Here is a 24,615-nt window from a genome sequence, read left to right on the forward strand (position 1 = left end):
GGCACAAGGACTCCCTCCGCCAGCAGTGGTCAGAGCACACTCCACACGTGGGGTTGCAGCTTCTACGGCACTGCTCCATGGCGCTTCGATTGAGGAGGTCTGCATGGCAGCCTCTTGGTCGTCCTCTTCAACGTTTGTGCAGTCATATCTGCAGGACGTTGCTACTGGTTCAGTTGCCCACGCAGTTTTGGGTGATGGACGGTCATGAATTCCCCCCCCTCAACCCTATGGTGGTTTGGGAGGGAATGACCTGGATTGGTTTGGCCTTCTTGGTGCTCTTGCGCTCTTGGTAGAGACGCTTCTGAGCTCCTGTTTTTCCTGCATGGTTGGTTCAGTGCCAGGCGCTCTTGGGAGAGGCGGCCTGGCCGAACTGGACCATATCTTTTCCTCGGGTGCCAGCGCTCTTGGGAGAGGCGGCTTCGGACACCCTTGTTGTCAGGGGTGAGTCTGCACTAGCGCTCTTGGGAGAGGCGGCTCGTGCAGGCGTCCCCTGATTGTCTTTTTCCGGGGTGAGGCGCTCTGGCGTTGTTAACGGCTATCGGCTGCCCCTCACCCTGCCCGTGAGCCCCTGCTACCTAGGGAGCGTTGAGCCGCTCCCTGGGATGCATAGAGTTGCCATGGGCCTGCTCCAATCATGCGAGACCATGCCTGCTGGGAGTACATTGGTCGGCCACGGCTGCGCGTTGCTTTATGCAATAGCGCAGCCTAAGGGCAAGCACACAATTGAAGTAGAAATCTAAGTTACCTATGTAACTATAGTTCTACGAAATGTGTGCGCCGCCCTTAGCTACGGGCCCAGCAGGCACGACCTCTCTTCGATGGCTGAGTTCAAAGGAGACGATTGAAGGGAGAGTCCCCCTTTTATAGGGGTCAGGGGTGAGTGGGACCCCAGGTATGATTGGAGCGGTCAGTTCTTTGATCCTCTCAGGGCGGGAAGCTGGCGCTTCCGAGAGATATGCAATAGCGCAGCCTAAGGGCGGCGCACACATTTCGTAGAACTATAGTTACATAGGTAACTTAGATTTACGCAACATCTTCCATTCGCTGTAGTATTAACTAACAAACTTTTCGCTAAACTTTTTGTTGTGGGGAAGTTTTCTGGCTCTGTGTTACTTGTTTGCTAAGTTTTGTGTTAGTTACTTTTTACCAGTCAAAATCAGGCAATGACCACTGCAATATAAACTTTCTAGTTGTTAATTAAATGTGCCTTTCCCACTGAACACTTTACCTGTGTGCTCCAGTTTAACCTTAACCCATGTCTTCAGGAATGATTATGAATAAAATTACCTTGATGAACTGATTGAAAGTGTTGTTACATTTGCAGTTTACCCTGTTCACAAAGTTCCTGCCCAATGCTTGGCCAATCCGTAGCACCTCACCCAGTCCCTGGACCTGGATATGGAGATGCCAGCCACGCCCAGCCCCCAGCAGGCTTTAACATGGGCTACAACCAAAGTCAACTCCAGTCATGTATCAGCCAGCACCCTTGGAACCACCCGCCGAGTATGGAGAAGGGATCTCGCTGACCCCTGGAGGGCCGGCTGTGGCTGTGGGCGTCCCCCCTGGACTGGAGTACCTCACACAGGTAGGTTATAACTATCAGAGCCGCCTGAAAGTCTGGGGTTTTGGCCTTAGGTTTGAGTAATTACTGTCATATTCTGGCTTCAGTGATTTGATAATATAACATATATTAACATGAATTATCCTGTGTTTTCAGATTGACCAAATCCTAGTTCACCAAAAAATCTAGCTTTTAGAAGGTAAAACTATGATTTGGGCAGTCACAGTTTGGCAAGCATATTTTAAGATTTAAAGGTGCCTATCCTTGGCTTTTCATGTATCAACATTTTTCTGTGTTCAGCTATAACTGGGTTCGAGACCAATAACCAGTATGAGATAAAGAACAGCTTGGGCCAGGAGATCTATAAGGCCGAAGAGGAGAATGACTGCTGCACCAGGAACTTCTGTGGCTCTTTGCGCAGGTTCGACATGACAATTAAAGACAACCAAGACAGAGAGGTGATCCGCCTCATCCGACCCTTCCGCTGTATGTCCTGCTGTTGCCCCTGCTGCCTGCAAGAGGTCTGTGTAACAACATCATCAACAGCCCACTAATACTCAGATCAACCAAGGCAGTGCAAATATTAGTTTGGCTCATTACTAATAATCACTCTCAGATACTCCATGATAGTGAATTTTTGAACTGGCTCATTGTTCAAACTGTAGCTCCATTCTGGGAATGTTCTTCAGAGCAATTTTCCTTTGTACACTCTTGAATTTACATAGCACATACATGTCTTTATTAGCACACACAGAGCCTGTGTTTTTTGTGTTTTTTTTTATTACAACAGAAAGTATACATTGGTAAAAATATGCCAGGGGGTATGCTACAATCCTACGATTATAGCATTTCAAACATATTGTATTTCGAAAAAATATTGACAGTTTTCAAAGCCTTTTTGTTATCTTCCAAAATCTTCATATAAAAGATCGTTTCACTATAGAAATGCCTCATGTTTCATGAACACATTTGTTGAGTGATGATGTTATCGCACTTCATCCACTGCCGGGTCCGACGGCAGTTCAGCCATATTCAGTGGGCGTTACTGATATTAACCTGCTGTAAAGGTGACTCTTTTAAACATTTGATTGCAAAGAAATATTACATTTGCTTAGTAATGCTTGACTATGGAGACCATAAAGTTCCCTAAAGGGAGAAAAAAAAAAGTTGTATGCCGCGGGGCTGAATTATTATTATTTATTTATTTTTCGCACAACGCACACAACATGCACCAGAACCAGGGCACTGACATTGCATGGCAGGACCTAGCCCAATGAAGGCAGAACAGCTGTTTTAGCACGGCACTAATGGTAACAAACTGTATGTTGTTTACAGATGGAAGTCCAAGCCCCACCTGGCACCACAATAGGCTACGTCAAACAAGACTGGCACGTTTACCTGCCCAAGTTTTCCATTCAGGGCCCCAACAAGGAGACCCTGCTAAGGCTAGAGGGGCCCTGCTGTGCCTGCAGTTGCTTTGGAGACGTGAACTTCGAGGTAATGTTTTTATATAGGAGTTACAACTGAAATATATTTAAAACAGATTTTCAGTTTTTGCTTTTGTCGGCCAGTTGAAAGGAAAAGATGGCGACGACTCCATCGGTCGCATCAGTAAGCAGTGGAGCGGCCTCGTAAAGGAAGCTTTCACTGACACGGACAACTTTGGTATCCAGTTTCCTTTAGACTTGGATGTAAAGATGAAGGCTGTGCTGATGGGAGCCTGCTTCCTCATTGTAAGTCGATAGTTTAATCAAATACCTCTAACTACTTTGCGCATGATCCACTAAATGTGTTTTTTTCTTCTATCTTAACAGGATTTTATGTTCTTTGAGGAGACTGGTGGGGGAAACCAGAACAACACTGTATTTTCATAAAGCCAGCAAAGACGACAACATAGGAGCAAGGACTTTCCTTCCTTCCACTTATATTTCTTATAGATTCCCACCAATTTTTACAGTGCTAAATATAACTCGCGTCACTGTAGAAAGTTTTACAAATGTGTTAAAACCTTTACCTTTAATCAATAATCATTTTTAATCACATTACTTTACTGAAGCTCTCTGGGCTGTTCTAGATATTAATTTTGCAACAGTATTTTTATTTCCGACATCTGTGTGTCTGCATTTAGCAGAACATCACTGAACGCCTGTGGAAATCCACTAACCTCGAGGTGCACAGGCTCTGTCTCAGGGATCTTGTGTCGTCATACAATGTGATGGTTGATAATCTGACTATATCCGTCAGCTGGTAACATTGAATAAGAAAAGTGTTGTTTGACACGATTCATTTGTGTGTCCTGCTGCTCCAGTTACCCCTGTGTTTTGTGAAGCTGACAGCAAAGACTTTTTGAGATTTTTATACTAACAAAATAAAGATGATTAAAGGACAAAATCTCCAGCATGTGGTCCTCAATTATAACTGTGACGCTGATATTTCGGCCCTGGTGATCAGATGAAGCCATCCTCTTGTTCATCTGACGTCCTTGCGGCTCTTCCAAAAAGTGTTTGAGGTAATTGCCCAGAAAGAAAATCCCAATTCGAGATTTGTATATTGTCTCAGCTCTTTCTCCTAGACCATTCTGAGCAATGTTCAAGACCAAAGATTGCTCCTGTTTCTTGTTTTTGTTTCTTGAGCAACAAACTCAAGAAAAAACATGAAATAAGGAACTTTTAGAAGTGAAAATAATTTCTTTAGTTGCATTGAGATAAAAAAAGGCATCAACCATTTGGGGGGAAAAAGAAGATAGTAGGTTAATGCATTTGTTAATTGCACAAATTCTGTACTGGCATACTGGCAGATTGATAAAGAGTGTATTTCAAATACACTAATAATAATTAGTGTACAAAAGTGATGTTATATACTTTAAAAGTATTTTTCAAATATTCAATTCAAAGTACATACTTTAAATAAATAAGTACAATTAAAAAAGTATAATTAAAAAGAAACTTTGCTTAAGTATACCTTTAAAACAATGTGTTTCATTTTAATTTACTTATATTAAGTACACTTCATTGAAATACATTTTAAATGTAGTAACAAGTGTACTAACAACATATTGAAGTATACTTAATTTTCACCTGGTGTACCACAGACTGAACCTCTCAGGAGTAATATTTAGTAAAATTATTATCTCTAATGTCAATGAGTCAGCCTATACCATAATTACTCTGATCCACCTTTGCTCTGTCTCTACTGTTACGAAACATCTTCCATTTGCCACAGTATCAACTAACAAACATTTAGCTGAACCTTTTGTTGGGGAAAAGTTAACTGGCTCTGGGTTGCTTGTTTGGTAAGTTTTGTGTTTGTTACTTTGTAGCTGTCAACAGCAGGCAATGACCACTGCAAAAACTATATAAGTAACGTTATATCTAACCCTAACACTTGTCTTAGGAATGATTATAAATGAAATGATGAACTGATTGAAAGTGTTGTTACATTTGCAGTTTACCCAAGTATTCCTGGACAAAGTCCCTGCCCAATGCCTGACCAGTCTGTAGCACCTTAGCCAGTCCCTGGGCCTGGATGTGGAGATTACAGCCACGCCCCGCCCCCAGCAGGCTTTAACATGGGCTACAACCAAAGCCCACCTCCAGTCATGTATCAGCCAGGACCTGTGGGACCAGATGCCAAGTATGGAGAAGGGTTCTCGCTAACCCCTGGAGGGCCGGCTGTGGCTGTGGGCGTCCCCCCTGGACTGGAGTACCTCACACAGGTAAGTTATAACTATCAGAGCCGCCTGAAAGTCTGGGGTTTTGGCTTTAGGCTTCAGTCGTTACTATTCTGGCTTCAGTGATTTGATAATATAATATATATTATAATGAATTATCCTGTGTTTTCAGATTGACCAAATCCTCATTCACCAAAAAATTGAGCTTTTAGAAGGTAAAACTATTTGGGTAATCACATTTTCTCAGCAAATATATTGCAACATTTTTCTGTGTTGTCTGTCCACACCCAGCTTTGATTGGCTTCGAGACCAATAACCGATATGAGATAAAAAACAGCTTGGGCCAGGAGATCTACCGGGCCAAAGAGGAGAATGACTGCTGCACCAGGAACTGCTGTGGCTCTTTGCGCAGCTTTGACATGACAATTAAAGACAACCAAGATAGAGAGGTGATCCGCCTCATCCGACCCTGCCGCTGTATGTCCTGCTGTTGCCCCTGCTGCCTGCAAGAGGTCTGTGTAACAACATCATCAATAGCCCACTAATACACATATCAAGGCAATCGCATGATTATACAATTTGAAATATATTGTATTTCGAACAAATATAGAGTTTCTGCAGCATCGACATGACAATGTTTTGAGTTTTCAAAGCTTTATTGTTATCAGAGAAAGAGAGTAAAGGAGAGTATCACTATATTAATGTGCAAATGATGTCATCGCTCCACTTAAGCATCCAATGGTACATTAGAAAAGGGCAATTTAACCTGCTGTGACACTTCTGATCGCAAAGAAATATTACATTTACTCTAGAATTTCTCTAGCTTTTCTGCTTTTCCCATACACAATGATGGCTTATTTAAAATACAAAAATATCTTAATTTTGCCTGGAGAAATGGTGAGATATATGATTCTAATTAAAAGCAAAACTGTTTTTGGCCTTTAATCTGTTGTTATTTCGGCAGGAGATTCAGATAAAGTTGTGTTTTTTATTGTGTTTATCTATGAAACATTTTGGACCTGGAAGGAGCTTATTGTGTGTGATGTCACACTTTACAAACATGTTGAAAAGGGGCGGTCAAACCTGTTCATATCACATTAGCTACAAGCTGTGTTCTTCATGCTGTTCGTGTATTTGCTGCCGTAGAGCCTTTAAGCACGCATTTGCGTGTTCTTTCAATCTTTATTTTGTGGTCCATATTACTCATTCTTCAGCAAAACATTGATACTTTTCTTACATCAACTTTTGACTGCATTACTTTGAGCAGCCATGGAGTGTGTTCAAGTGCTTTGCCCTATCACCTCACAGAGCACTTTGTCCTCATTTTTATCTTGCTCGTTACAATGCGTTCTCAAGGTCTGCCTCATCTCCACTCCCCAGTCTCTCTTCGGTTGATTTTTACCGCGCTGACAAGACCCATGTGAGATTCATTTACCTTTGTTATGCCTCGCCACAACGAAGCAGTCAGTCCGTCACTTCATCTCCTCATTCTCCTCATTCCCGCCGTACCATGTGACCTGTAACTCATGGGGATTCATTTATAGTTGTCAGCATCCAGAGGTTTTTGGAATATTTCTAATTCTGGACTGTTTGCCTCAAAAGTCAGATTTAGGGCTCAGGCTCTTCAAATCCCTTGAACTATCCTGTACATAAAGAATTATGCACACGCCGCTATTTTAGGTTTGGTAAATATTACTTAAACCATCAAATGTTTTAGCATGACACTAATGGTAACAAACTGTATGTTGTTTACAGATGGAAGTCCAAGCCCCACCTGGCACCACAATAGGCTACATCACACAAGACTGGCACGTTTACCTGCCCAAGTTTTCCATTCAGGGCCCCAACAAGGAGACCCTGCTAAAGCTAGAGGGGCCCTGCTGTGCCTGCAGTTGCTGTGGAGACGTGACCTTCGAGGTAATGTTATATATACAGTAGTAGTAGTAGTAACAGATATTCAGTTTTTGCTTTTGTCGGCCAGTTGAAAGGAAAAGATGGCGACAACTCCATCGGTCGCATCAGTAAGCAGTGGAGCGGCCTCGTAAAGGAAGCTTTCACTGACACGGACAACTTTGGTATCCAGTTTCCTTTAGACTTGGATGTAAAGATGAAGGCTGTGCTGATGGGAGCCTGCTTCCTCATTGTAAGTCGATAGTTTAATCAAATACCTCTAAATACTGTGCGCGTGATCCACTAAATGTGTTTTTTTTTCTTCTATCTTAACAGGATTTTATGTTCTTTGAGGCGGATGGTCAGGGAAACCAGTTCTGCACTGTATTTTCATAAAGCCAGCAAAGACGACAACCTAAGAGCAAGGACTTTTGGGATTTTTCCTTCCACTTTCATTTCTTATAGATTCCCGCCAAAGCAAATCTTTTCTAACAATCACAGCGACAATAATCCCATGAACAGGGCCCCAATTTTGCTGTGCTACATAATATAACTCGTATCACTGTGAAAATGTTTTGTAAATGTAATAAAACCTTTACCTATCTGAGTATATCCGTCAACTGATAACATTGATAAGAAAAATGTTGTGTGACACATTTCACTTGTATGTCCTGCTGCTCCAGTTACCCTGTGTTTTGTGAAGCTGACAGCAATGCCTTTTTGAGATTTTTTTATTAACAAAATACATTTTTATGTGAAAGACACACACTAAGTGACACACAATCATGAAGTGAAATGAAATGTATACATGATTTTGATTTTTGTGTGTGCAAGTGCATAAGTGCAAAAGTACCAGTCGTAGATTGTTATTGAGAGGACTTCTGCATCCTGTGAGTGACGCTGCTCGCAACAACACCTGACCGCGACGCTAGGGGTGACATTGCTGTAGTACCTCCATATAGGGGCGGCAGAACAAGCTAGTTTTCCATAAGAAATCATTGCACTTTACACACTCTCTAAAGCCTGGTGCACATTTTTTGAAAACTTTCTACAGCTTGATATTCCTCCTGTGATAACGCTTGGTTTGTTACAATTAAAGGAACCAGGCAGGTTTTCGTGAGGTACATTTTAGAGAATCTCGTATACTATTGAGGGCCGTACAGGTGCGGGCACATCAACTGAACTACGGGCCCCACACAGGCAAGTTTATTTATACCGAAATGTGTCTACAGAGAAGATCCTGCCCCTTGTACCCTTTTTAGGAACAAGCTGGATGGGAGCTGGGTAGGAGTCTGTAAATCTGTAAATCCTTACCAACTTGGTCATTATGATAAACAGGGAGGAGTGAGTAGAAGCTGTCTATTTTTTACAGTGTATGTTTCAGTGTTAATTTTGACAACATATTTTAATTTAGTCTTAGTCTTTTGTCGAAAATGTAATTCGATTTTTGTCTAGTTTTAGTCCAAAAAATATCTTCAATTTTAGTCTAGTTTTGTCGACTAAAATTGCAAGTAAATTTAGTCGACTAAATTTAAGACGAATTTAGTCGACTTTGCATTTATAATATGTATTATAATCATGTTTAATCTTGTTCCTCTGCTTCATGGAGCTGCTTTACATGAACAAAGCTGAGAGCTTATCATTTGGCAGTGAATTTACATGATCCGAGGCTCTTTCAGACGGTCAATAGAAGTCTAGTTTGTATAGTCTTATTTTAGTCGACTAAAATATCTGGACATTTTAGTCATAGTTTTAGTCTCATGAAAAACTTTAAATTTAGTTTTAGTCCAATTTTAGTCGTCAAAAATAACACTTTGACTAAAATTAAGACTAAATATTTTAGTCGACGAAATTAACACTGGTATGTTCTGGTCTCACCAGGCTAAGGAAGTGTATCTGTTGGAATCCTTTGAAATTAATGGTTACGGCTCCACCTACTGGGGAACACAGAAATGCACAGGGTGAAGCATGTCTGTACATGCTTTTTCATGTTCCAAAAGGAAAGTCATACATTTTGTGAGTAATTCACAGTATGTGCTAACCAAAAAGTGTAATGAAAATAAACTTCAACAAACTACTTGCGTACTTGCAACAAATAAGTACATCACAGTGCGGTCATTTGCAGAGTAGCTAATTTTGTTGAAGAGAGTTGAATTGGCACAAAAAATACTTTTGTATGTGATCCACTGTAGATGGATTATGGATAATTGTGTCTAAAACAAACAATTAATTGCCCTTGTGTTTTGTGATAAATCATTTTATTCAAATCCAACTATTAAAAATATATACAGGTGTAAAAAGGTGCTGGATAAATCATATTAAAATATAATATGACCAATTTTGCTACATATACATGTAGCAAATTGGTCATTTTTACATCTTCATTGTCCCATTTGTACATTCACAGTGGTGAGGCCTGCACCTGTTCCGAGTCAGTGAAGTCAGAGTTGTGTGGAAACAGTCTGGATACTTCAGATCAAGCGTCTTTGCCGAGTTAGCCATCCAAAAAGGAAAAACAAGCCTGCACTATTCACACCCGTCTTTCTGCACTGTTCTGAGGCCGATCGCGGTCGCTGGGGCCCATCCTGTCCTCCCGGGACCATCGGATCAGGTAACGGCTGGCCATCTGCAGGTTCCACTGGTATTTGGTCAGGATCTTCAAACACTCCTCTCTGGAGCACAGGCTGAGCGAGTAGAGCTGCTCAAACTGAAGTACATGAGGAGAAAGCAGAACAAGACTGCATTAGCCTTATGTTGAGAATAGATAATGAGTTTACTACAGTTACTAAAGGGCAGCATTTACAGACACATCTGTAAAGGTTTTATTTTCAGCTGTGCATTTTTGTTATTCTCATTTTGAAGCTTTTACAGGATATTTCACTTAATGTGCAATAGACACACAGTATAATGTGTTTCATGTTAAAATTCAAAATAGAAATGAATGTATTTTTTGGCAATACAATAACTGGAGTTGTATTTGTGTTGCTGCCAGTCAGTCCATGTGCACATTCATCAAGTATTCTGTCCCTCTGGTTTTTGATATTCTATAGTTTTTATTTCTGATGCATTTCTTCGTTTGCCCACAAGGTGTCGGTATTATCCCTTAGTTTTCTGGGGTCTTCTTCGTTTATTGTGTGTGCGCTACACTGCCCCCGGTGGTCTTTTATTGTAAGCAGCAGGCATAAAGTAGTGTGAGAAAAATGTCCGAAGCTGTTGACGTCCTACAGTCTCCTACATCTTTGGGAAGCTATACATGCCATAATCTGTAAGTAGCAATGTGTAACTTCGTTTTTCTTATGTTGTGTTACGTTTTTGATTACTTATAAGGTTATTTCAACTAACAAGAAAACACGTTTTTGTATTAGACAAGCTTTGTTGCTAGCTTTCTTATGTTACACAATAATTGTAACTGTATTTTTGTCGCTGTATTTACAGTTTTACAAAGCCAAAATGAGAGGAAAACTGGTCTTCAGTAAAGAACCTCAGAAGAAACACTGTGTCCTGTTGTTCCTGGAGCCATCTTCTCCTAGGCTATGTTTAAGCTCGCTGCATAGGTTGAGTAACCTCACGCTCAACTGAGGGCAGAAGAGTAAAAAGATTATCTACCTATCAAGCAACCAAGATGTCTCAGCATGAAGCTACACCACCTATCTCCCAGGTGGTCCAGCCGGAGTGCCACTCACGTTCTTCACGACATTCGTCGTGCTGCAGTCAAGCTGCGGCACGAGCCCGAGCAGACGCAGAAGCCGCCCGCACAAGAGCACAGTACGCCAAACGCCAGATCGATATGGAGATTGAGAAGGCACGCATCGAGGCAACACTAAACGCTCTGAAGAAGGAGGGTGAGGCTGAAGCAGCGCTTGCTGCAGCTAATGTCCTGGAAGCGGCAGCTGACGAGGAGCACCACGCCATCGACCTCACTAAGCACGGCATCTCCCCCAAGACGCCTCCTTCCGTCAGACGTGCTCAAGACTATGTGAATGCTCACTTCAACCACAGTTTGCGAGTTAACGAAGAAGAAAAGACTGACGCAGAACAACTGGTCTGTCATTACGACTCTCACCATCAACAACAGAGCAAAACACCAGTTGCTTCCTTTGCGGGTGAGAATCCCACTGATTGTGTAGACAGGAAGCAGTCAAAGTCCCCTCCTACACACATAAAATTGGACATGTCACCCCAGCCCAGACGTTCAGTGACTCCACAGACTGAACTGTCAGACCTAGCAACCTACCTAGCACGCCGCGATCTGCTGACGGCAGGATTCAAGGTTTTCGACAACCGTCCTGAGTCTTACTTGTCCTGGAAGTCCATCTTCTGCAACGCCATAGAAGGCCTCAACCTCAGGCCCGACGAAGAGCTCGACCTCCTCACCAAGTGGCTCGGCGGGGAGTCACTTCAACACGCTCTGAGGATCAGGGCAGTCCATGTGAACAACCCACAAGCAGGCCTCCAACGTTTGTGGCAGCGTCTAGACAAGAGTTATGGCTCTCCAGAGGTAGTCGAAGCGTCACTTTTCCAACGTTTACAGACTTTTCCAAAGATATCCAATAAAGACGCTCACCTACTACAGGAGCTTGCAGATCTTCTGCTAGAGTTACAGTATGCACAAAGCGAAAGTTATCTGCCAGGCCTTAGCTTTCTTGACACCCCAAGGGGGATAAACCCGATAGTTGAAAAGCTCCCTTACGGACTCCAGGAGTCATGGGTGAAACAAGGGACAAAATACAAAAGAGACAATGGTGCAGTTTACCCACCTTTCTCATATTTTGTTCAGTTTGTAAATGACTATGCTGAAATGAAAACAGATCCTAGCTTTATGTTACAAAGTTCAAACATAGTAGCTCCAAGAGTCGACAAGCCACTAGTAAAACCAACCAAATACAGAATTCCGGTTGAAGTGAACAAAACCGAAATCGGTCAAACAAACGGCACATCTCAATCATCTGTTCTCAATCCGGACAAGCAATGTCCTATTCACCACAAGCCCCATTCACTCGCTAAATGCAGGGGATTTAGGTCAAAAACACTGGACGAAAGAAAAGGTATTCTCAAAGAACACGCTATTTGTTATAAGTGTTGTTCTTCCACAAGTCACAGAGCCAAAGACTGTAAAGCCATTGTCCAATGCTCAGAATGTAATAGTGATGCGCACGTGTCTGCCATGCACGCTGGTCCACCTCCATGGACACCTAAAGATACTACCCCTCTGCCTCAGAGTCACGGCGGGGAGTCCGATTCCCCAAGCCCTGTAACCACAAGCAGTTGTACAAAAGTGTGTGGCCAAGGCCTAAAAGGTAAATCCTGCTCTAAGATTTGCTTAGTCAACGTGTATCCCCGCACATCCCCTGAAGAGAAAAGGAGGATGTACGCCATGTTAGACGATCAAAGCAATTCATCCTTAGCCAGGTCTGCCTTCTTTGACATGTTTAATGTGAAAGGTACCGTATTCGCATACACCATGAAAACATGCGCTGGTTTATCAGAGACTGGAGGACGCAGAGCTAGCGACTTTGTTATTGAGGATGTGAATGGAAAAGTGTCCATGTTGCTGCCCATACTAACAGAATGTGATCAGATTCCAGATAACAGGGATGAGATTCCCACCCCTGAGGCTGCGTCGGCTCACCCTCATCTACAGGCAATTGCTTCGGAGATTCCTCCTCTGGACCCATCAGCAGACATTCTTCTCCTCTTGGGCAGAGACATCATCCAGGCTCACAAGGTCCGCAGTCAGGTGAATGGTCCAAACAGTGCGCCTTATGCTCAACACCTTGATTTGGGATGGGTAGTTATAGGGGATGTCTGCCTCTCAGGTGCTCACAAATCCACTGTGAACTCTTTTAAGACAAACATTCTTACCAACGGGCGCCCTACCTTCCTCACCCCCTGTGAAAACAACATCTATATCAAAGGCAAATACACAGAAAGCTGCCCTACACTTGGAAAGACACAAGCTGAATTGGGCAGACACATTTTCCAGCAAACAGCAGATGATGACAAAATGGCACTCTCAGCAGAAGATGCTTTGTTCTTGGACATTATGCACAAAGACTTTGCAAAAGATGATGAGAATAATTGGATAGCTCCGCTCCCATTCCGCACCCCCAGACAGCGTTTGCCCAACAACAGGGACCAGGCCCTCAGTCGTTTAATGTCGCTCCGCAAAACGCTAAAAAGGAAACCTGAAATGAGAGAGCATTATGTTGAGTTTTTGGATAAAATCTTTCAAAAGGGCCATGCTGAACCAGCTCCTGCTCTCACTCCAGAACAAGAATGTTGGTATCTCCCTAGTTTTGGAGTTTACCACCCCCAAAAGCCAGGAAAAATTAGGGTAGTCTTTGATTCGAGTGCACAATGCAACAATGTTTCTCTCAATGATGTGCTACTAAAAGGGCCAGATCTCAATAACACTCTTGTGGGAGTTCTGATGCGTTTCAGGTCTGACCCATATGCAGCCATGGCAGACGTGGAGCAAATGTTTCACAACTTTCTTGTCAGAGAGGACCACCGCAATTATCTTCGCTTCTTGTGGTTCAAAAACCATGATCTGGACGGAGAAGTGCAGGAATTCAGGATGAGAGTACACGTATTTGGGAACTGCCCCTCCCCATCAGTGGCTATCTATGGACTGAAACGGTCTGCAATGGAGGGAGAAAGGGAATACGGCAGTGATGCAAGAGAGTTCATTGAACGTCACTTTTATGTAGATGATGGACTAAAATCATTCTCTTCCACAGACGAGGCCATTAATGTTCTCTGTAGGGCTCAGAAGATGCTGGCTCAGTGCAACATACGCTTGCATAAAATCTCATCCAACTGTCCTATCATCACAAGTGCCTTTCCAAGTGAGGACCTTGCAACGGACATGCAGGGCCTTGACCTCGGGCAGACTTCCCCACCCATGCAGCGCAGCTTAGGCCTGGGCTGGGACCTGTCCACAGACCTGTTCAAGTTTCAGGTAACAGTCAATGATAAGCCCTTCACTAAACGGGGAGTACTGTCAGTCATTAATAGTGTGTACGACCCGCTTGGCTTTGCTGTCCCAGTCATTGTAGAAGGCAGGGCCATACTGAGAGATATTTCCACTAACATTTGTGAATGGGACACCGAACTGCCTAAAGACAAATTACAACAGTGGCAACAATGGAAAGGCTCCCTCAAACATCTACAACAACTTGAAATCCCCAGAATGTACACATCAATACCACTGTCTGCAGCACCAATTAAGGGGATCCATGTCTTTTGTGATGCCTCCACTAAGGCAGTGGGCGCTGTTGCTTACCTCAAACTCACAGATGGGGATGGACACAGTGAAGTAGGATTCATTCTCGGCAAAGCACGGCTCGCCCCTAAACCAGACATCACCATACCCAGACTTGAACTCTGCGGAGCAGTCCTGGCTGTTGAGGTGGCCGAGTTAGTCCTGGAGGAGCTAGACATCTCAGTTGAACAGGTGAGCTTCTACACAGACTCTAAAGTAGTGCTCGGTTACATCTTTAACAAAAAGAGACGCTTTCATGTTTATGTGCACAACAGAGTGGAACGTATTAGGCGCTCTACACAAGCTCACCAGTGGCATTACGTGCCCACTCACTTAAATCCTGCCGATCATGCCACACGGGCATTACCTGCTGAGCAGCTCTCTAACTCCACATGGCTCAGTGGACCCACGTTCCTTACCAAATCAGAAAAAGGGAAATCACAGGCAGAGTCGTTTGATCTTGTAGACCCAGACACTGACAATGAACTGCGACCTGAAGTCACTACTTGTGCCACCATTCTCTCAAAGGATAAACTCAATAGTGCCAGATTTGAAAAGTTTTCAAGTTGGAATGTACTACTTAAAGCTATGTCCAAACTCCAACACATTGCTCAGTCATTTAAGCAGAACACAGAGAGCTCCTGTCATGGCTGGCACAACTGTAATGAACATTTAACTGAAAAGCAACTCAATCAAGCTCAGACCACTATCATTCACACCGTACAAAGAGAAGTCTATGCAGAGGACATAAGACAAGTTGAAAAAGGTGCACCCCTAAAAAACTCATGCCCACTTAGCAAACTGAACCCATTTATCGACACAAATGGAATCCTCAGAGTGGGTGGGAGACTAAAACGAGCACAGTTGACATCAGATGAAACAAATCCCATACTCATCCCTGGAAAGCACCACATTGCCCAACTCATCATAAGGCACTTCCACATGAAAGTATGCCACCAGGGAAGACATTTTACGGAAGGGGCAGTCAGAGCTGCAGGTTTTTGGATTGTGGGAGGTAAAAGAACAATAAGCAGAGTGATATTCAACTGTGTCACATGCCGCAAACTAAGGGGCAGACAACAGGAGCAGATCATGGCTGAGCTACCAGAAGACAGGCTGTCCACAGACCCTCCTTTCACACATGTAGGCCTTGATGTGTTCGGTCCCTGGCCTGTCACAGTCAGAAAAACGCGTGGTGGACAATCAGATGCAAAACGATGGGCAGTCATATTTACATGTATGAGCACACGCGCCATTCACATTGAAATTATAGAATCAATGGACACGTCGTCGTTCATCAACGCACTGCGTCGTTTCTTCGCCATTAGGGGTGCAGTCAAACTTCTTAGATCTGATTGTGGGACAAATTTTGTGAGTGCCTGCAAAGAACTGCAAATAGACAAACAAGGCTGTAACAACAGCAAACTACACAGCTTTCTCAAAGACTCTGGCTGCAAATGGCATTTTAACCCCCCACATGCGTCACATATGGCTGGCTCCTGGGAGCGCATGATTGGGGTCACACGCAAAATCCTTGACGCAATGCTTTTAGAACATAGAAATGCAAAACTTACTCATGAGATATTAGTGACATTAATGGCTGAAGTCACTGCAATAGTAAATGCTCGACCACTGACAGCAGTTTCTACAGATCCGGAAAATCCTGTCATTCTTACCCCTGCCATGTTGCTCACGCAAAAAGTTGCGACCCCGCCAGTCCCACCGGGCCAGTTTGAAAGCAGTGATCTTTTCAGAGCTCAATGGAAGCGTGTACAATACCTCTCCGATGTCTTCTGGAGCCGATGGAAAAAAGAATACATCTCAGGACTTCAGAACCGACGCAAATGGAAAACAGTAAAACCAAATCTACAAACAGGAGATGTTGTTCTGCTAAAGGAGACACTTGAACATAGGAACAACTGGCCACTTGGACTCATCACCAAAACCTTCCCAAGTGCGGACGGACTTGTCAGGAAAATAGAGGTGAAGATTTTCCGCAAGGGTGAACTCAGAGTCTACACCAGACCTATTAGTGAGGTTGTGTTGTTGGTATCTAAGGACAGTACTTAAAATCCAGTACTTTGTTTCGTTGCCTTTATCTGTATTTACATGTTTGATATGGGTGACATTCTACCAATGTCAGGCGGGGAGTATTCTGTCCCTCTGGTTTTTGATATTCTATAGTTTTTATTTCTGATGCATTTCTTCGTTTGCCCACAAGGTGTCGGTATTATCCCTTAGTTTTCTGGGGTCTTCTTCGTTTATTGTGTGTGCGCTACACTGCCCCCGGTGGTCTTTTATTGTAAGCAGCAGGCATAAAGTAGTGTGAGAAAAATGTCCGAAGCTGTTGACGTCCTACAGTCTCCTACATCTTTGGGAAGCTATACATGCCATAATCTGTAAGTAGCAATGTGTAACTTCGTTTTTCTTATGTTGTGTTACGTTTTTGATTACTTATAAGGTTATTTCAACTAACAAGAAAACACGTTTTTGTATTAGACAAGCTTTGTTGCTAGCTTTCTTATGTTACACAATAATTGTAACTGTATTTTTGTCGCTGTATTTACAGTTTTACAAAGCCAAAATGAGAGGAAAACTGGTCTTCAGTAAAGAACCTCAGAAGAAACACTGTGTCCTGTTGTTCCTGGAGCCATCTTCTCCTAGGCTATGTTTAAGCTCGCTGCATAGGTTGAGTAACCTCACGCTCAACTGAGGGCAGAAGATCAAGTGTCAAATTATTAACTCAGAGCTTTACTTTCAGCTGCTGCTGTGCTCTCATTGGATTCCAGTCACATCTCTGCAGGGCATTATGGACCTCTTCTGTGGTCACTCCATGAACAGCTTCCATCACCTGTTTGTAACAAAACGTTCATTATTTTATCCGACAAATAAAATGTAAAATGCACATTGCCATCTTGTACCTGTGAGATGAGCGTGTCCTTGGTGCTGTAGATGTGTGGGGCCTTATCCCTGTCCCGATCCCTGGGCCGCTCCCTCTCTCTGCTGTCACACTCGTCCAGCTGAGGGGTGGAGCGAGCCATGTGGGCCATTTTCGCCAGGTTACCCATGACAGGCTGAGAGGGAGGCTGCTGCGGTGGAGGGGACATAACGCCCGGGGGAGGAGGAGGGTGCCAGGCGGTGCCCTGTGGCATCTGCGGTATAATGGGGCGTCTCTGGGATTTTAACCGCTTGAAATTTGGTGGAGGGGGGCGTGGAGGTGGGATAATGCTGGCCTCGCTGAATCTGCGTGGGTCCTGGTTGGTCACCACGCTCCGAGCGGGCATGACCGGGGGCATGAGTTTGCCGTGCTGATCCACTCGGACCACCCCCGCGGTCTGATCTCTGGGACGGCCTCCACTAAGGACTGACTCTAAACTCACGGATATGCCTGTGGACAGAGAATCTGCGTTTAGAATTCTATAGAAATGGAAATGCAACTACATGAATGTAAAAATGTAACGTAAAACTATTATCGAAGTAATCAAGATTTTTTTTTTGCTGATTCTGCATTATTCAATTTTCTATTGCTCATACCTGCCATTTTCTGTAGATTTGAACCTTCCTTTTCCCTCCCAGGCCCGGATCTCCATCCACCACTGCAGATGACAACACAACTTAGGATTCATTACACTCACATTTACATTCAATGTGAGGGGTAAACTGTTACTTGCCTGTCTGTGCCATCCGGTGTGCCCCAGCTTTGCTCAACTTTGAGGTCTCCATGTCCTCTATGCTGCAGGCTTCCCTTCAAAGGTGGCGAGATGAAGGCGGTGCCAGGGACAGGGACAGGGACTGGGACAGGGATCGGGGCGGAGCTTGCAGCAGCGGATGTGACAGTGGGTGGAGCCACAGGCATGATGAGACCGGAGGGAAACCAGCCCATACTCAGTGTCCGCTGGTTCTGACCTTTCCATTCGTTCATATCCAGACTATAAAAACATGTAGGAAAAAATGTTTGATACATAAAACAATTTAATTTAAAATGCTATTAAAACAGATAGGCAAAACATTGACACCACCTGCCAATAAATAGGGTGATAAAGCCAAACTTTGTATGCAACAATAGTTCACCTAATCAGTTTAAATGGTAAATAAATGGTCACATTTACAGTATATAGTGCCTTTCTACCTGCTTTAGGGACTCACAGCGCTTTACATCAAGAAACCACTCACCCATTCACACACTCATTCACACACCAATGTACGTGAACACAGGAGGCAAGGTGGGTGAAGTGTCTTGCCTAAGGATACAACGACAGAATAGTGCACCTGCAGGATTTGAACCGCCGACCCTCCAATCACAAGACGAGCCACTCTACTATCTGCTAGTTTAGTGTATTTAGTTAAGTGTGCTTTTATGGAATCAACTCTGAAGACAAAATGTTCACATGCTGCTAAATGTATTCCACCCATGTGTAGAATGGATCCTTCATCTTTTTTTCATTGTTCCATTTATTGTACTGATTTTATTTCGATATCTGAATTTTTATGATGTGTACTGCACTTTGGTCAACTGTGTTGATTTTAAAGTGCATGATAAATAAAGCTGGATTGGATTGATAGTATCCGCTATAGATGTAATAAATGTCCTTTATCTACAAGACAATACATTTTCTCACCCAGTCATCTTGACTCATCCTTTAAACAGTGCCTCAGGGCAGCCTTTCAGGAGCAGTGGGCAACTGCAGTGTTTATTGTTATTTTTGGCAGGGACAGTGCATGTTAATGAACAAGTCACACTGGATTGTAGCTAATTTCTGTCGTTCCCAATGCACACTCTGAAACACACTCTCATTCATCCTGACGTATTGTACATGTTTTTAGAGGTAGGGGAAACCGGAGTACCCGGAGGAAACCTATGCAGACACGTGGAGAACATGCACACTCCACACAGAAAGGCCCCGTCCAGGTGGGAATCAAACCCGTGCAACACCAGGGCTGTGACTCACAGTTTGAACCAGGTTACTGGTCACCATTACCATTATTACAGGAGGCTTTAGCTTAATGTGCATGTTTTTGGGTGATGGGGTAATGATGAACGCAGGCCTGGGTTATGTCCCCTCTTCTCACCATGAATGTAGAAATAATAGTATTCATTTGAGCAGTACAATGAATGAGCAAAATTCCAAAACAAAAAACATATTTAAAAACATGAATTAAGGAACTTTTAGAGCTGAAAATAGTTTCTTTAGATGCGCTGACATCAAAAAGGCATCAACGATTTAAGTCCTTTGTGGAATGCAGAGAATCTAAAGATGGTTTAAGCCTCAGTTTCATCTCAACAATGCCCCACTGTCCTGATTCAAGATCGTGCGTAACCTTCTCTCTCGTGTGTCACTCACCCATGATCAATGACCGTCACCAAGTCATTCGGTGAAAGAGCCAGTTTTCTAGGTTCAGCAAACTCCCTTGTTGCTTGTACTTCCATTGGTTTAGACTGTGAATAAACACAACTGTTAATTCATTATCACCAAATGTTGTGTGTATCTTTTTTTTCTCAGACTGACCTCTGCCACCAACGAGCAAAGCTGAGTAAAATTGGGTCGGTCGGCAGGATTGACGGCCCAGCATTTCCTCATAACAACGTACATCTCTTGCGGGCAATCAGCTGGTTTGTCTAACCTCTCTCCCTCTCGTTCCACACGCCACAGAATCTACACCACAGAAAGTAAATATCAAACATAGCCTCAGTCTTAGTCAAACTCCAGAGAAAAGACTTTTGGGTGTGGATGCACATTCCTAACGTGAACATGCTTAACGGCACAAACACTAACACAAGAGTCATAGAGGTGAGAAATGTAACAGCGATCTGGCAAGCGTGTACCTGTCTGCCTGACAGGCCGTACCACGGCTCCTCGCAAAAAGTGAACATCTCCCACAAAGTGACGCCAAACATCCACACATCCGAGGAGTGAGAGAAGGAGCCCACGCGCAAACTCTCTGGAGCGCACCTACGAATATAAACAGAGGTACGTTATGGTAAAAAAAAATAGATCCAAATAAATATTCTAGTATAATATATGTCAAAATGTTACTGTAATAGGATAAAGCATGAAATATTAATGATAAAAAGATCATTATTTTTGAAATTGCAAGTGCATTACGCAGCTTTTTATGTGGATTTTTTTTTTTTGACACTGTATGAGTGGCTGTATGAGTGGGTAGCATGACTTTTTAGAACACGGTGGTCTCCATAATGCTCCAGAATCAGTTGTTTTGTAGGTTTTCTGGTGAGGGGTCCGTCAGCAGTGAAAACCTTCTAAACAATTGATCCTGGAGCGTCCTAGAGACTATGAGATGGAAAGTAAAGGTGCCATGCTGACCACTCACACAGCCGCTGGGTCACTTCAAGGTCAAATACACACTAAAATCAACCTTTATTTTCACATAAAAAGTTGCATGATGCACCTTTAATGAATTAAACTTTGATTCATTTTCATGAGTCATCTAAATCTTTTTTCAGCCCTTGTCAAGAGTACTGGAATCTTTTACTAGACATGTGCGAGAATGAAGAGTTTGTGAATGTTATTGAATTCACTGTCCTTGCGCATGTTATGTCTAAACGTTGTAATCTTTATGACATTTCAAGATGTCCTTCTCACCATGCAAACGGGATCCGCCTGTGTGCCGACATCACGTAATGGTCTGCCTCCTGGTTCAAGCCCCTCATCAGGCCGAAGTCCCCAATTTTAACCATTTCTCTCGACGAAAGCAACACGTTTCTTGCAGCCAGATCCCTGTGGATAAATCTCCGGCTTTCTAGATACTCCATACCATCTGCGATCTGTGTCGCGAACAGCCAAAGTCGCAGAAGAGGGTATTGATATTGGCGAACCCGTAAGGTGTCGTACAGTGAGCCCAAAACAGCTAGCTCAGTAACCTACAGAGAATCAACATTTAGTACACTTTAACAATACAGGACATTCTAAATAGAAAAGGTACAGTACCATTTTCAAAGGCTGCGTGAGAACTACTCCATACAGTCGGATAATATTGGGGTGGTCTAAAGACTGCATAGTGGACACCTCTTGGAGAAAGTCGGATAGTGTGTCTGCCTGAGCAGATCTGCTGGTTTTAAGAGATTTTACTGCCACTGGTAACTGAAAAGAGGAATAAATAATGATTGCCTTTGAAGTTGGATGCGAAGATGAGCATGTGAAAACGTCTCTTACCACTTTCCCAGACAGTGTGTGCCAATGGCCCCTACGCACCACCCCGAAGGAGCCCGAGCCCAGTTTCTCCCCCATTACCAGCTCACTGTCCTGGATAAGAGAGGGCAGCATCCGACTACTGGAGGACTCCGGGTTTGGAGTTGCAGGCCCCTCTCCCTTACGAGCACCAAACACATGAGGCAACAGTCAATTCCATCAGTTGTTGATTGACTTATGCGTATGAATATTCTTTACTATTACAAACTATTTTAACTACCTTAGTCCGAGGGCGTGCATTTGCTTTATGACGTTTTAGGGCGTCCCATAATCGTCTTTGTGCTATATGAAAAGCAAAACTAAAGTGAATACAACCTTATGCATCATTTGGAATCTGGCAAAACAAACCACTCAAAGCTGTGAACATAATGTCTGTAATGTGCCATCATTACTCTCAGACTGTCTATCAACGATGCTGAATCTGTGTCGAGACTGAACTGAAATAACGAGATAAAGAACTGACCAGGTTTGCTGATGCCGATGTGCTCCAGGTCTCCCTCCTTGACGTAGGTGAAGTGCTCGATGCGGGTGATGTTGAGGCCATCCCGGACCCGGAGGTAGAACTTCTCCAACTGCACCTCGGACAGGAGCTGGTACAGCCACTGAGTGTCCTGGTCCATCAGCATGAAGCCAGGCCCTCCCCTTGCCTTTGGGGAACGGACAGGGTTAGGTTGAAGCAACAAGCAAGATTGCAGCATTCTACTTTTGCAGTGCGCTGTCAAATAAAAAGAAAATAACAATTAACAGCTTAACCACGCTTTCTACGTCTGGAGACACAGCCCAATAGCTGCAACACCAAACAAGTATCCCTGTACATCTAATTGAAAAAGGTTCCTCCCCCTCAGCTTTGTTAGGTTTCCACGGCAACCCACAAAAAGCCCTTAGTGTTTTGGCTCCAATGGGGTATCTCACATCATTCATCATTTGGCGCCAACTTCTAATAACTTCACTGACATAACATATACATGATAATTAAAGTTTAAAAGCCAAAAAAAAAAAAAAAACACTTTAAAATTGAACAATGTAGTGTAGGAGTAAAGTAAAATAAAGGTTACAAAGGAATTCCAGCTACAAAAGACATAAGTGGGTGCTCCATCCCAGTGGGTCACAAAGTGGGGGGGTACCAAAGGAAGTGAGTCGGGGGTATCACGAGGAATTCAAAACAACATTACTGTACATCTTAGAGCATGGGTCCTGGGTTGTTTACATTATTATTTTGGGGGTAAAGAACAATTTGGGAACCCCTGCAGCTGCTCTATCCACCACTCAAAAGAAGCGTTGTGCTCCAGGGAAAGTACAGACTGAAACACCTTGCGGTAGAAGGATTCTCTCATTGGTTAAGGCCACCAGTTGAACCGGATTTTGTCCACACAGTATTTATGCAACTGCGAGTGTCACAGAGCAAAAAACGCTGCCGACGACTTCAAAACCACTTGGAAGGTACTTTAAGTAGAATTGTAGTTTGAAATCGAAAGAAAATCTGTCATGTTTGGAAGTTTGTATGTTGTCGTGAATCACATGCCAAAAAACAAGCTTATCAGTCCATGCCTGACTCAAAGAAGACCTTCAGCAATCCCAGTCAGCCGACCTGGGAAAAATTAACACCCAGCACAAGCACATGTCATTGTCAGCGAACCAATCCCACATTCCTAATCACATAATTGAGTTTTTTTCAGACTCAATAAGGAGTGCAATACGGTGCACGTCCAGGCTTGCAATGGTTTTTCAGACAACTCCCAATATCAGGTAGTCTAGTATTCCCAATCCCATATTGAGAAAGCATGAGGGGGACTGATATTATAAACACTGACGGTGGGGGCTGATAGAGACCCTGTGTGTACATTCTGATCAATCTTTAACCCAAGCCAGCTACTGAAAATACTCCCTCAGTCCAAAGGCATGTGGGGCTTTCAATCACTCTGCAGTGCAAATGTGTTGTCTGCATAAAGGCAAGGCTTTTCGATCAACCTACAGCTTCAAACGGGCAGTTCTGTTTGCTCCGGTCAACACTCCCCACAGCTGTAAAGGTTTGTTTATGGTTTCACATGCAATCAAATCACAGGTAGTTCCTTTATGCCACAATAATGCAATTGCGTTTCTTATATCTGCAAACCAAACTAAGACTTTTGAAAATATAGGCTATTAAGTAAAAAGACAAGTCTATATTACTTTACAGTCATAATAAATACTCCCTGTATATAGAGACTTGTTTAGGTGATCTTATCTTAAAATGCAGGATGAAACCAAGCAGCTATTGTGCAACAGTCTACAATACAGTAATTACAGACATATAATATTCTTGCTTACTGTTGAATCATGTTATGTTGGTGTAGACAGAAACAGAAATAAAAAACAGTTGGCCAAATAGAAAAATTGCTTTACATGTGAAAGATCCATACACCTCCATAGAGCTACAAAATAATATGGGCAACAATATAGGCTATAACTTACAATAGGGCACATAGTTTTACACTTTATGGCATTTTACCAGGTTGGCCACACTCATTTACTTCCCCACACATACATTATAGCCCATCCGAGGAGTTTAGAAAGGGAAAATGCTCACTTACCGCCTAATCAAAACAAGGTAGTCCCTTGTCAACTGTCTTCTTCAACTACACAGCAGTAGTGACGAGCCATCCATACTGGCCGCTGCGTAAAGATTGCCACTGGTTTCGACCCAACTCTGATAAATCCTGAGTAATCCCCTTTAAGGAACAAACCGTGTAGCGTAAAAAAAAAAATATTCAAATTAATTCAATTTTCCTCGGTGACAAAGCACATCCGTGAACTACCTGTGTTTTCGATTGACTCGTGCGTCACTCCGCCCTTTTGCAGTTTCAAGAACGTGCGCACTGACCACGCCTCTTCCTGACTGCACCTGAGCCCCCCTCAAAGTTACCCCTCTCAAAGGTGGATCCTCGCATGCGTCCGGAGATAAGCTGCGTTCACAAACTTGAGGAAACGTTCATAGAAAGCAAAATGAGGAGCTTAATCCTTTACAGTCTCCATCCTGATGAGC

At 43.3% G+C, this 24,615-nt stretch overlaps 1 protein-coding gene and 1 pseudogene across 2 annotated transcripts; one reads left to right on the forward strand and one right to left on the reverse strand.

Annotated features, from left to right (window-relative positions):
* Window positions 1–1,466: 1,466 nt before the first annotated feature.
* On the forward strand, window positions 1,467–7,594 carry LOC306980370 (phospholipid scramblase 1-like; annotated as a pseudogene). Its single transcript, XR_013794309.1, has 6 exons — window positions 1,467–1,585; window positions 1,718–1,760; window positions 1,862–2,082; window positions 2,897–3,058; window positions 7,213–7,374; window positions 7,458–7,594. The product of XR_013794309.1 is annotated as a phospholipid scramblase 1-like (transcript).
* A 1,883-nt stretch (window positions 7,595–9,477) lies between these two features.
* Window positions 9,478–24,327, reverse strand: tnk1 (tyrosine kinase, non-receptor, 1). Its single transcript, XM_079580538.1, has 14 exons — window positions 24,164–24,327; window positions 22,057–22,240; window positions 21,814–21,875; window positions 21,558–21,713; window positions 21,333–21,485; window positions 20,988–21,265; window positions 20,210–20,336; window positions 19,893–20,039; window positions 19,728–19,822; window positions 18,057–18,314; window positions 17,920–17,981; window positions 17,307–17,773; window positions 17,141–17,236; window positions 9,478–9,828 (listed from the first exon to the last, which is right to left on the reverse strand). The coding sequence occupies exons 2-14, from the start codon at window positions 22,217–22,219 to the stop codon at window positions 9,652–9,654; spliced, it is 2,241 nt and encodes a 746-aa protein (XP_079436664.1). The 5' UTR covers window positions 22,220–22,240; window positions 24,164–24,327; the 3' UTR covers window positions 9,478–9,651.
* Window positions 24,328–24,615: the final 288 nt, after the last annotated feature.

Source organism: Gobius niger (assembly GCF_951799975.1).
Source record: "Gobius niger genome assembly, chromosome: 21".
In the NCBI taxonomy this organism is placed as follows: Eukaryota; Metazoa; Chordata; class Actinopteri; order Gobiiformes; family Gobiidae; genus Gobius; species Gobius niger.